A 12,742-nucleotide genomic window follows, 5' to 3' on the forward strand; every position below is an offset into this window, starting at 1 on the left:
TGGGACCTGTGCTGTTTCATGAGGTTTTATCAGGGCAGCTGGGACCCCTGACTGAAGATGATGCCTCCTTCCTATACAATTTGGCACAGATGTACCATCTATTAGCTCCTTCAAGGACTCCCAGCTAAGGCATCCAGAGGTTCTGCAGGGGCTGTCTCACTATGTATAGAAGCATGTGACCCTTTTTTCCCATGAATTTTTACTATACATATTCAATCAAATGGTATTAAAGTTTGCTTTTATTTTAATTTTTTTGTAAAGAAGATGTATATATATTAAGTCTTTTTAAAAAGGGAAGAATAAAAATAAAAGTTAACAGTCAAATTGAGGATTCCAGCTCACTACAGGTTTCTGGGAAGTAGTAATAATTTGATCCCTTCTTTTTTGTTAATTTCCTTCGCCTTTTTCACTGATTTTTTAAAATGCTTGTAGGCTCAGAAGAGTCTACATGATTATGACAGATTAGGTCTTGTACCCCCAGTCTTCTGACTTGCATACTGGGCATCCTATTTTGATAAATACTGTATTACCAGTATCTACAATTTGGAACATCTCGGTATTCGAGTCCAGTAATTCAGGGCACAAACTCAATTTTAACGATCCAATCACAAAACAAGAAACAAGTAACTCTATTATAACCTGTAAGAAATTATGAAAAAAAGTTAATTCTGTTACTGTTACTTGTTTGCCAATTGATGCTTTAGCCAGATTATTGGGTTCTAGTGTGAATTATAGTTGACACAGCAAGATCTCCACACACTCTGTGAACCTGTTCTCAACAAATAGCACAGATTAGAAACTGGAATAAATGTTTAGATGAAATCAGACCAAGAAAATCTGGGCCTTGGGCCTCAAATAGTAGCTTATGGGCAGTTAGCCTGACCTACAGGAATTTTTTTCACACACCACAGCCAATGTAAAGAGGAAGCAAAACAGCTCCAACTAATGCTCCCACCCTAGACTGTCCTAAGGGCTGTAAAGTCTTTCCACAGCTCTAGGCTCCTTTCGCTGTCATCTGATACAAAGTACTTATATAGTATAAGGTTTTCTGGAGAAAGGCAAGCCATATGCCTCATGGCCTTCATAGCCCTTGGAAGGACCTCCCGGAGGACACATTTGAACTTGTTCAAATAACTCCCTTCTCTGAATTGCTTCACCTAGATCTCAAGTCCCACTGAAAATGCTGTAGATGCATAAACAAAGCAGTAAGGTATTAAGAACTAAAAGATAGTCATGCAAGCACTGAGACCTTATTTCTCAAACATAGTAGATGGTGTGAGCAAAATAAACCTTGCAATCAGAAGAAATCTCTTTGCTTGTCGGACCAACAGTTTCTAGGTCATTAGACCTACGCACATATATTACAACTAAGAGCCTACAGTCTTTTGGAAAATGTGGGTGGCTCTTAAAAGAACCTTTGGGTTATAACGCTTGTCTGGTAACTTGACTCGTCTTATTTGGAGCTGGTGTACTTGGTGACGGCCTTGGTGCCCTCGGACACGGCGTGCTTGGCCAGCTCCCCGGGCAGCAGCAGGCGCACGGCCGTCTGGATCTCCCTGGACGTGATGGTCGAGCGCTTGTTGTAATGCGCCAGGCGCGACGCCTCGCCCGCGATGCGCTCGAAGATGTCGTTGACGAACGAGTTCATGATGCCCATGGCCTTGGACGAGATGCCCGTGTCGGGGTGCACCTGCTTCAGCACCTTATAGATGTAGATAGAATAGCTCTCTTTCCGGCATCTCCTGCGCTTCTTTCCCTCTTTCTTCTGGGTTTTGGCTACAGCTCTCTTGAAGCCTTTCTTGGAGATGGTAGTGCCCTTCGAAGTCAGCTCCGGCATCACTGATTAAACTCCAGTGAGCCTAACAACTGGCACTCCAGGACGCCAAAGGTGGTATTTATAGGCACAGCGCTCAATGACGTATGGGGCAGCCAACGTCTGATTGGGCTATGGGTAGGGGTGTGCTTGCAAATAAGGTGATTCCAGGAACATTCTGATTGGTAGACTATCCGCCGAATCAAATAGCAACGCACAACCTACCGTCAGACTATAAATAGGCCAGGTACAGCCCTAACGGATTTTTTTTCCCGTTATAATGTATCAGTTCTTAGGCTGGGTTGGGTCGCGGGAAGCACGGCGGCAAGGCTCGCGCCAAGGCCAAGACGCGCTCGTCGCGGGCCGGGCTCCAGTTCCCGGTGGGCCGCGTCCACCGCCTGCTCCGCAAGGGCAACTACGCGGAGCGGGTCGGGGCGGGCGCGCCGGTGTACCTGGCGGCCGTGCTGGAGTACCTGACGGCCGAGATCCTGGAGCTGGCGGGCAACGCGGCCCGCGACAACAAGAAGACGCGCATCATCCCGCGCCACCTGCAGCTGGCCATCCGCAACGACGAGGAGCTCAACAAGCTGCTGGGCCGCGTGACCATCGCGCAGGGCGGCGTCCTGCCCAACATCCAGGCCGTGCTGCTGCCCAAGAAGACCGAGAGCCACCACAAGGCCAAGGGCAAGTAACACCTCACAAGCACTAAAGCCTAGCGGGTGACCCCAGCCTCTGGAGTGGAGGGGAAACAAACCCACACTGAACCACAGGCTCTTTTCTGAGCCACTCACAATTTCTGAGAAAAAAAACTTAGCTTTACCAAAAACTTAGAACAATAACGGATTCAACCCCAACACTTAAGGATCTAATCGACCACAACTCTTTCAAAAGGACTGAAAATTCTCTAGTTACTGGTGACAGAGGCCTCTGAAGTAATTCACTGTAATGTGCAGTACTTTTTACAACAGAACTCGTGATGGAATCTTTTTAGGCCTTCGGAGTAGACCACAGCCATCTAGCAGATCCTGGGGTGAAGTGCCATTCTTCTTGGGAGAAGAGCAAACTTCGTTTAGGGCTGTAGGGACAGCACAATCCCCATGAAAAAGTAAAGATGTAGTCTTATTTTAGGGTTTGCATTTTCATGAGGGTAGAGTTATACTACATGAACAGATTAGAAGCAAAGGAAGGAGATCTGTAAACTCAACTCTTGGATTTGTAGAGCATGCCTACAGGAGGTCAGCCAAGTAGCAAATTAGCATGCATATTTTTTCAAGTGCCTGTATAAGGAAGGATCTCCTTCCAAGAGTTCTAGGATTCTTCCATCTCCTGAAATCTGTAACCATGACTTGTTAATTAGCCAAAAGATAAAAGGCACAAATATCTCACACCTACTATTTATGTGAAAAACAGTAAAAATGGGTATGGGGTATATTTCTTAGTGGGTTAGTTGTATCTCAGAAACGCCCAATGCCATTAAAAAAATATATTTATTTTAGAGAGTAGGTGGGAGGAGCAGAAGGACAAAAACAATCCTGAGGCAGACTCTCTGCTGATGGCAGAGCCTGGCGATGGGCTGAATTCCAGGACCCTGAGATCATGACCTGAGCAGAAACCAAGAGTGGGCCCCTCAACAGACTGAGCCACTCAAGTGCCCCCTAATACTATTTTGATGGTAAAATACTAGTAGCAATATTAGAGTCAGTAATGTGATAAGACAGTTTTCTATCAATTATTCAAGAATACTAGAAACTGATTTCTTCAAAAGGTTTAACCACTGAAAATGAAGCAAATATTTTCTTGATCCTTTAGTACTACGTATGAGTAATAACCCACAGAAACAACTGAAAAACAGGAAAGCAGCCAAATGCAAGTCTTATACAAAAGTGAAATCATTAAAACTCCAAACACAATGCAAAGCATAAAATCTGCACATTTATAACAAACTGCAAAAATTCCTTAAACATTCACAAAGTTAAAAATTATTTTTATTTTTATTTTTTATTTGAGAGAGAGGAAATCTCAAGCAGGCTCCATGCTCAGTGCCAAGCCCAACATGGGGCTTGATCTCACCACCCTGAGATCATGACCAGAGCCAAAACCAAGAGTTGGACACTCAATTGAGCCACCTAGGTGCCCCTATTTTAACAATACTTTTGTCCAAGCCTATAGAACTGAATTGTGTTAGGACACATTTTCATGTTTACTTATTTAAAACTACCGATGATATGTAAAAATTTCTGAAAAAAATCTAAATTGCTAAGTTGAACCTATAAGTGAGAACCAAGATAAGTGGTGAAAATTTGAGGCCTTTGATGAGCTACCAACCTCAAAAATTAGGTTTCCAAGTGTGTATCCTCTTAGACATTTAAGGAAAAGACAAGTCAATAGCTAATGAAATGATTCCAGATTCTGAAAAAGTCTCATGTTTTGAAGAAATATGATAAAATCTAATAAAGAAAGCATGTTCTAGTATATTGCAATGTGTCAATTAATTAATACATCTTCCGTTAAATGTAAACAACTAGCTCTGGCAGCCCTTAAAAAATTACCAAATAATGACAAATTGGGATCTACCTAAGAATGTAAGGTTATTGGAAGGTTGAATAAAATAAAACTTAATTCTATGAAGTTAAAGGAAAAAGGAAATCTTTCATTAAACTCAGGAGATGCTTAAAAGTTATTTGCCAGTATGTTTAGTAGGCTAGTTTTTGTTTCTTAGTGGAACATTATTAGTTACTGTTAGAGGATTTATTCTTCCTACTATTATTTAATATTATTCTGGAGTACTAGACAAATCTTTTTTAAAAGGATATTAAAAGGATTCTACTATACCAGAAGAAGGAAAATAACATGAGGTACAAGTTAACACCTGTAGGGTGATGCCTCACAATTAAAGTGGTAAATAATGATACTGGAAACCAACAATTCTCTTCACAGCCACTGACACTTTCAGAGAAGGAGCGTGGCCAAGTTTCAAAAAACAGTATTTCAGTAATATTCAATTATAGCTACTCAAAGCCTTGGTGTTGATGTCCTTAACTCCAGTTCACACAAACTGTGTTATATGAGAAACTGTAAAAGTAAAATAAATAGGACTTTTTTGGTTAATATTTGCTGTTTTTCATTTACAAAGTCAGAAAACTAGAGCAAACAGTCAAACGTAATATTCCACTGGAATTGGACCATGGAAAATGGGGACCATGGGGGACTAAAGACAAATAATACTTGCAAAGAACTAGGTCAAACAAAACTTGATGATGAAGCCCAGACTTGGAGATTGAAGGGACACATTTGTAGGGATCCAGGGCCATTTGAAGACTTTAGAAAATTAATCCAGAAGTGCCAACGACTGAGTCTTTAGCTCTTAGAGAAAATTAAGAAAATGAAGGTGACATCAGAAAACAGAAATTTCTGCTGTTGAAAGAGAGAGGGAATGCCTGTGTTTCTGAGATTCCATTCTCTGAGAACTCAGACCCTTATTTCTCTTTTAAGGGTTACTACAGCAGAAGATTTTTAATGGCTTCCTCCCTTTGTACTTAATCCATTTCAGCCATGTTTTTCTTTTACTTGCAAGCACATTTTTGTCTGCCTAATTCAAGTGGTCCAACAAAAATCCTACCTCCAGCACCATGGTCAATTAAATGCATTTGGTCTTTAATCCTGGCTCCCCCATCACAGTACTCTTTACAGTGAAATGAAATAGCCTTGTTTTTAGTCATGGCATATCACTGAGAGATCACTGGAGAATAAGGGAGAGAGATGCAGAGAAGCACCATGAAATTTAGCTAAAGAATGGAATTTTTCTTCTTCTTATAAGGCAACTAAAAGACAAACTTAGCACCAAACAAGGAGTATGGCTGGCCCTTTGAGACCCTGGAACAACTGTGACTCTATTCCATGGGGTCAATCCAATCCCATGCTCTGCTGCTAGAATCCATAACGGAGCAGTGAGATAGGCTGATCTGTCACTTAAGGTTTCTTCTCTTGCCCCATGAGTCCTCTGAAATCCTGAAATTTATCAAAACTAGACCACATTTAACTTTCTACCTAGTAGAAATAAAACTGACGTCTGAGTATCTTCCCGTCTTAAAAAATATTTCTTGCACAGCCCAACTAAACTCACCAGTATCTTATCAATAATAAGTGACCATCACGTAAGAATGGCACCCAAATAACACAATGCTGGAAGTAAGACCTAAACCTCTTGCACTCACTGGAATATAATATTATTAGATCACGGACAGTTTCCTCTTTAAATTCTGGCAGCAACATTTGGAATTCCCCCAATGAATCTTCTCTCCCTTTGTTATCATGGAGAAATTAAATTCTATGTGATATAAATAATTTCATTTCTAATACTTTTATTTTGATTCTCCTTAATCCTAGCCATTCAGATTCTGATTAGATTCTAGGTTGCTATCTGTGTTCTTTCTGGGCAATTTAGGATCTTGTATCATCTTAAGCGGCCTGGGTAAGGCCTAAATCCAATAACAAGTGTCCTTATAAGAGACCAAAGAGAAGACACAGAGGAGGGAAGATCATGTGAAAGATGAAAGCAGAGGTGGAAATTATATGACTACAAACCAAAAAACACTGAAGATTCTTGGAAGCTACCAGAAACCAGGAGGGAAGCATGGGACAAATTCTCTCTCAGAGCATCCAGAAAGAACCAGTTGCACTAACACTTGATTTTGACTTCTTCCCATCTGAACTATATAAGAAGGAATTTCTGTGGTTTTAAACCACCAAGTTTGTGATAATTTGTTATGACAGCCATAACAAACTAATACAATCTCTTTTAAGAGGATGAAAAGACAAGCTATAGACTCAAAGAAAATAGCTACAAAGCACATATCTTACAAAGGACTAATATCTATGATATATAAAGAACTCCCAAAACTCAGCAGTAAAACACTGCTCAATAATCCATTTAGAAAGTGGATGAAAAGCATAAATGGTATTTCACTGAAAAGGATATACAGATGGTAAATAAACACATGAAAAGGAGTTCAATATCATATGTCATTAAGTAATTTCGAATTAAAACCTTGACAATGAGGTATCACTACACACCTACTGGAATGACCAAAATCCAAAACACTGACACCACCAAATGCTGGCTAGGAGCTACAGTAACAGAAACTATTGTTCATTGCTGGTTGTAGTGAAAAATGACACACTTTGAAAGACACAGTTGCTTACAAAAGTAAACATTAGCCTACTATTTGATCCAGCAATTGTGAGATACATATATATAAACCTCCGAAATATTTATAGTAGTTTTATTCACATTTCAGTTCAGTAGATGACTGGATGAGTAAACTATGGTACATCCATATAAGGAAGTATTATTCAGTGATAAAAAGAAATGAGATATCAAGCCATGAAAAGGCAGTAGGAATCTTAAAAACATACTGCTAAATGAAAGAATCAAGTCTGAAAAGACAACATACTGCATGAGTCAAATAGCATCCTGAAAAAGACAAAACTATAAAAACAGTTAAAAAAATCAGTGGTTGTCAGACTTTGGTGGTAGGAGGAAGAGAGATGAGGAGATGGAGCACAGATGATTTTTAGGACAAAGCAAATTTTTAGGAAACCATTCTCTATAATACTATACGGTGAGTATCTGACATTATATATTTGCCAAAACCCATAGAACTAACTGCACAACACAGAGTGAACCCTAATGTAAATTATGGACTTTAGTTAATAACAATATACCAATAGTGGTTCATTAATTGTAACAAATGTACCATACTAATGTAGAGACAGAGGAGGCATATGAAGTATATGCACTTTCTGCTCAATTTTTCTGTCAACCTGAAACTACTTTTAAAAATAAACTCCAGGGGTGCCTGGGTGGCTCAGCGGTTGAGCGTCTGTCTTTGGCTCAGGGTGCAATCCCGGGGTTCCAGGATCAAGGCCCACATCAGGCTCTCTGTGAGGAACCTGCTTCTCCTTCTACCTATGTCTATGTCTCTGCCTCTCTCTCTGTCTCTCAGGGATAAATAAATAAAATCTTAAAAAATAAATAAATAAATAAATGTTGGGACACCTGGGTGGCTCAGTGATTGAGCATCTGCCTTTGGCTCAGAGTGTGGTCCCGGGATCCAGGATTGAGTCCCATGTTGGGCTCCTTGCATGGAGCCTGCTTCTCCCTCTGCCTGTGTCTCTGCCTCTCTCTTCTCTCTCTCTCTCTCTCTCTCTGTCTCTTATGAATAAATAAAATATTTTAAAAAATAAAAATAAAGTCTATTTTTTAAGAAACAATCCCCAAAAGATTACCTATTACATAATTCAACTTACATAACATTCTTGAGATGACATAAAGAAACAGAAACTATATTAGTGGCCCTAGAGTCAAAAGGGAGTGTGGGTGGCAGAGAAGTGTCTGTGCTATAAAAAAGGAAATAAGAGGGATCCTTGCAGTGATGGAACTATTCTATACTGATTATAACAATGTCAACATCCTGGTAGTGATATTGTACTTAGTTTTGCAAGATGTACCTTTTGGGGAAACAAAGTTAAACACTACATGGTATCTATAATATTTTCTTACAACTGTATGTGAATCTACAGTTATCTAAAAAAATTGAGTTAAAAAGCATTGTAGGATGCAGTTAAAGTCATGCTGAGAGTGGAATGCAGCAGTAAATACTCATCTCAAAAAAGGAGAAAGTTCTCAAATCATTACTATAAACTTCCACATTAAGATATAGAAGAACAAAATAAGTTCAATGCAAGAAGAAAGAAAGATAAGAAAATAAATTGAGGCAACTGGGTGGCACAATCAGTTAAGTATCTAACCCCTGGTTTTGAGTCAGGTTGTGATCTCAGAGTCATGAGATTCAGCCCTGTGTCAGCCTCCACAGTCGGCACCCAGTCTGCTTGAGTTTGTCTCTCCCTCTCCCTCTGCCCCTCCTGCTTGTGCACTCTCTCTCTCTCTCTCTCTCAAATCAGTAAAAAGATATGAGAACTCAATGAAATTAAAAACAGAAAAACAATAGAAAAACCATGGAAATAAGATATTTCTTATTTTTAAAAAATCAATACAATTGAGAATCTCTATGAAGACTAATAATAAAAGAGAAAAACTACCAATCTCAGAAATAAAATGGGATATAACAGACCATTAAAATGATAATAAGGAAATACTGCAAGCAACCAACTAAAAGAATTCATTTGAGATAAATTAGAAAAATGCAATATTCTTATAACTTTTAAAGAAATGAAAATAGTAACTAAAAACATTCACCAAATAAAAGCTGTAGACCCAGATGGTTTCACTAAAGAATTCTATCAAATGTTTAAAGAAGAAATAGTACTGATTTTACACAATCTCTTCCAGAAAGTGAAAGAAAAAATACTTACCAACTCAATTTATGATTCCAAAATCAGCCCAATACTAAATTCAGATAAAAACAGTACAAAATAAAACTCCAGACCAATAACCCTTATGAACATAGAAAAGAAACAATAGCAAATCAAGTCCAACAATGTATAAAGATCAAGGAATGCAAGACAGGTTCTATATTCAAAATCCATCAATGTGGTCTACCATATTAACAGTATAAAGAAGAAAACTATGATCATAGTAATGAATGCTGAGAAAATGACAAAATTAACTATCTTTTCCTAATTAAAAACTATTAACAGTAGGAATAGAAGAGAACTTCTTGCATCTGATAAAGGATATCTATAAATATCCTACAGATAACATCATACTAATGAAAAGAGTCAATGCTTCCCCATAAGATCAGGAACAAGGCCAAGATATTCATTATCCCCATTACATTCAACTTCTGAAGTCTTTCATATTACAATAAAACAAAAAGAAATGAAAGACATATGGATTTGAACTCCTTCTATTTGAAGATGATGGGATTATCCATGAGAAAAATCACAGGGACTCTACAAAAAAACAAAACAAAACTCCTAAAACTAAGAAATGAAATGTAAAGGAACTAGAATATCAAACAATTTTAAAAAGAAAGAATAAGGTGGGAGAAACCACTCTCCCCAGTTTCAAGACTTACTCTATAACACAGTGTTCAAGACTGTGTAGTAATAGGAAAGGGATAGATAAATAGATCAATGGACCAAAACGGAGAACTCACAAATAGTCCTACACAGGTAGGACCAACTAATTTTTGACACTGGTGAAAAAGAAATTTGAGGGAGGAAGAATAATCTTTTCAACAAATGATGCTAGACCAATAGGCAAAAATAGGAAACTCAACCTAAGCCTCACACCTTTTACAAAAATGTTCTCAAAACTGATGGTAGCTTCATTTATTTATTAAGGATTTTATTTATTTATTCATGAGAGACACAGAGAGAGAGAGAGAGAGAGAGGCAGAGGGAGAAGCAGGCTCCATCTAGGGAGCCCGATGTGGGACTCGATCCCAGGTCTCCAGGATCACACCCTGGGCTGAAGGCAGGCACTAATCCACTGAGCCACCCGGGCTGTCCTGATGGAAAATGTAAAATGTAAAACCACAAACATTTTAGAAAGAAAGAGAAAAATCTTTGGGATCCAGAGCTATGCAAAAAGTTCTTACAAAAAAAAAAAAAAGTTCTTACACACTAAACAAAACTATCCACGAGAGAAAAAAATTGGTAAATCTAACCAAAAGTAAAAACCACCTGTTTTGCAAAAGTCTCATAAAAAAATTAAAAAGACAAGCTATAGACATACAGAAAATATTTGCAAACTATAAATATAACAAAAAATTGTATTTAGAAAATATACTTTTCAAAGCTCAATAGTAAACAAACACACCAAACTATCCCATTAAAAAAGGGGCAAAAGTCACAAAGAGACATTCATGGAAAGTAATAAACATTAACATTAATAACCATTAGGGAAATGCAAATTAAGACTATGACGAGATATCAATATATACCTATTAGGCCACTAAAATAAAAAATAGTGACAACATTGAAAGCAGGCATAAATGTGGGGAAATTCCATGTCTCATACATTGCTGATGAGGAAGTAAAATGGTATAGTCACTTTAGAGTATTTGTTGGCAGTTTCTTAAAAAGCAAAAAAATAAGTTTACCATATAATCCCATACTCCTTCTACTGAGCAATCATCCCAGTGAAATGACATCTAAGGTTTACACTACCAAGACCTCTATGTTCACAGCAGGGTTTTGTTTGTTTATTTTTGTTTTGTTTATTCTATAAGAGTCAAACTTGGAAAAAACTAAAATGCCCTTCAGAAGATGAATGTTAAACTAGCTGTTAATTATCCCTACCATGGAATACTACTGAGTAATAAAAAGGAAAAGCTATGGATACATGCAACCACCTGGATTCACCTCTGCAGAATTATGCAGAATGAAAATAAAACCAATCTTAAAAGTTTACATATGGCATGATTCATTTATATGACATTTCAAAATAAAATTATAGAGTGTATATTAGTGTTCATTTCCAGCTGGTGTCCTTGGTGGTCAGCACACAGGAAGGAAACCACCCACTTGAAAGAATTTCGAGGTCTGAAGAAAGCCTTCGCTTCCAGTGAGATTGCCCAATAATGACCCCAGGACAGCAGAAGCAGCACTGCCTCTGGCAACTGCCCGTGTCCCCAGAGGGACCCACGGCCACGGCTGAACTTTAGGGCAAAGTTGCTCTAGGATCTCACCCAACAAATAAAACTCCTCTTGTAACGTCACTATTTGTGGTCTTCGTATTTCTTTCTAATTGCCTTCGCTGGAGACTCACGAAAACCTCTTGGAGAATCAAAGACGGGAACACAGGATGCCTTCCAAGACTGAGGACTTTCAAGGATTTATGGAAGAGGTTCTCATTAATAGCCTGGGGTATTCAAATAATTTTCTTTTCTTTTCTTTCTTTTCTTTCCTTTCTTTCTTTTCTTTTCTTTCTTTCTTTCTTTCTTTCTTTCTTTCTTTCTTTCTTTCTTTCTTTTTCTTTCTTTCTTTCCTTTCTTCTTTCTTTCTTTCTTCTCTCTCTCTTTCTTTCTTTTTTTGATTTTACTTATTTGACAGAGAGAGAGAGAGAGAGAGAGAGAGCACACAAGTAGGGGAAGCAGCAGGCAGAGGGAGAAGCAAACTCCCCCCTGAGCTCCATCCCAGGACCCTGAGATCATAACCTGAGCTAAAGGCAAACGCTTAACCGACTTAGTCACCCAGGTGCCCCTAATAAAATGTTTTCTTGATAACCTTCCCATAAATTACTCTGTGAGAAGGGGTTTTACCTGAAACTTTGTCATTAGATTTTAATTGTTCTAACCTTTCTCATTAAAAAAAAAAAAAAATAATAATAATAATAATTTTTAAAAAAGCTCTAGGTGCCCACTAAATGGATTTCGGGTGGAGCAGAACACTGTGACTTGAAAAACGTTGGGACAATGGGTGCCAAAACAGAAGTGCCCATTCCTCTAGTGCCTCAGCCTTGCAGTCAGTAGAATTGCTCTCCTGGGACACATTATCCGCCTCCCTGCCCCCCGCCCCCCAAAAGGTGGGAAAAGAGCCTGAGCTGAGCCAATGAAAGAAGTTTCAGAGATTTTTAGCTCTGCCCCTTGAGTACACGTTTTCTTTCTTTTATGAGGGATGTGAATAAGACTTTGGAGCTGCTGAAGAAGGGTCTCTGACCCTTTAAAAATATTGAAAAGTGAAATGAAAGGGAACAAGAAAAATGATTTTTGGACGTTCGGGGTGGGGAAGAGAGGGAGCAGCATTTAAACCCAATCTCAGCCACTGTACTTGTTCCAAAGGCCCTTAACTTTTGAGCTTAAGTGCCCAGTCTACAGAGCACTAAATTTCGCCCCCACTTTTGGCCCATCTTTAAAAATACTATTTCGGTTTGACTTCTGTCACTTGCAAGAGACTGTCTGACAAATCAAAGCCACAACTAACTCTGCCCACGGAAAGTTCCACCTACCATGTGCTAGCATA

General features: G+C 38.7%; 2 protein-coding genes across 2 annotated transcripts in view; one reads left to right on the top strand and one right to left on the bottom strand.

Annotated features, from left to right (window-relative positions):
• Nucleotides 1–1,326: 1,326 nt before the first annotated feature.
• On the bottom strand, nucleotides 1,327–1,868 carry H2BC2 (H2B clustered histone 2). Its single transcript, XM_038584316.1, has one exon. The coding sequence runs from the start codon at nucleotides 1,835–1,837 to the stop codon at nucleotides 1,454–1,456; it is 384 nt and encodes a 127-aa protein (XP_038440244.1). The 5' UTR covers nucleotides 1,838–1,868; the 3' UTR covers nucleotides 1,327–1,453.
• A 45-nt stretch (nucleotides 1,869–1,913) lies between these two features.
• LOC119877864 (histone H2A type 1-H-like) overlaps nucleotides 1,914–12,742 on the top strand; it is a 34,544-nt gene continuing 23,715 nt past the window's right edge. The window contains exons 1-2 of the mRNA XM_038583973.1: nucleotides 1,914–1,934; nucleotides 2,110–2,497. Coding sequence (XP_038439901.1) covers nucleotides 1,914–1,934; nucleotides 2,110–2,497 — 409 coding nt within the window. The remainder of the gene's footprint in view (nucleotides 1,935–2,109; nucleotides 2,498–12,742) is intronic.

Source organism: Canis lupus, chromosome 35 (assembly GCF_011100685.1).
Source record: "Canis lupus familiaris isolate Mischka breed German Shepherd chromosome 35, alternate assembly UU_Cfam_GSD_1.0, whole genome shotgun sequence".
Classification (NCBI taxonomy): Eukaryota; Metazoa; Chordata; class Mammalia; order Carnivora; family Canidae; genus Canis; species Canis lupus.

Excerpts from the sequence above, each read along its gene's own strand:
- H2BC2 (XM_038584316.1), bottom strand. The coding sequence starts at position 1,837 with ATGCCGGAGCTGACTTCGAAGGGCACTACCATCTCCAAGAAAGGCTTC.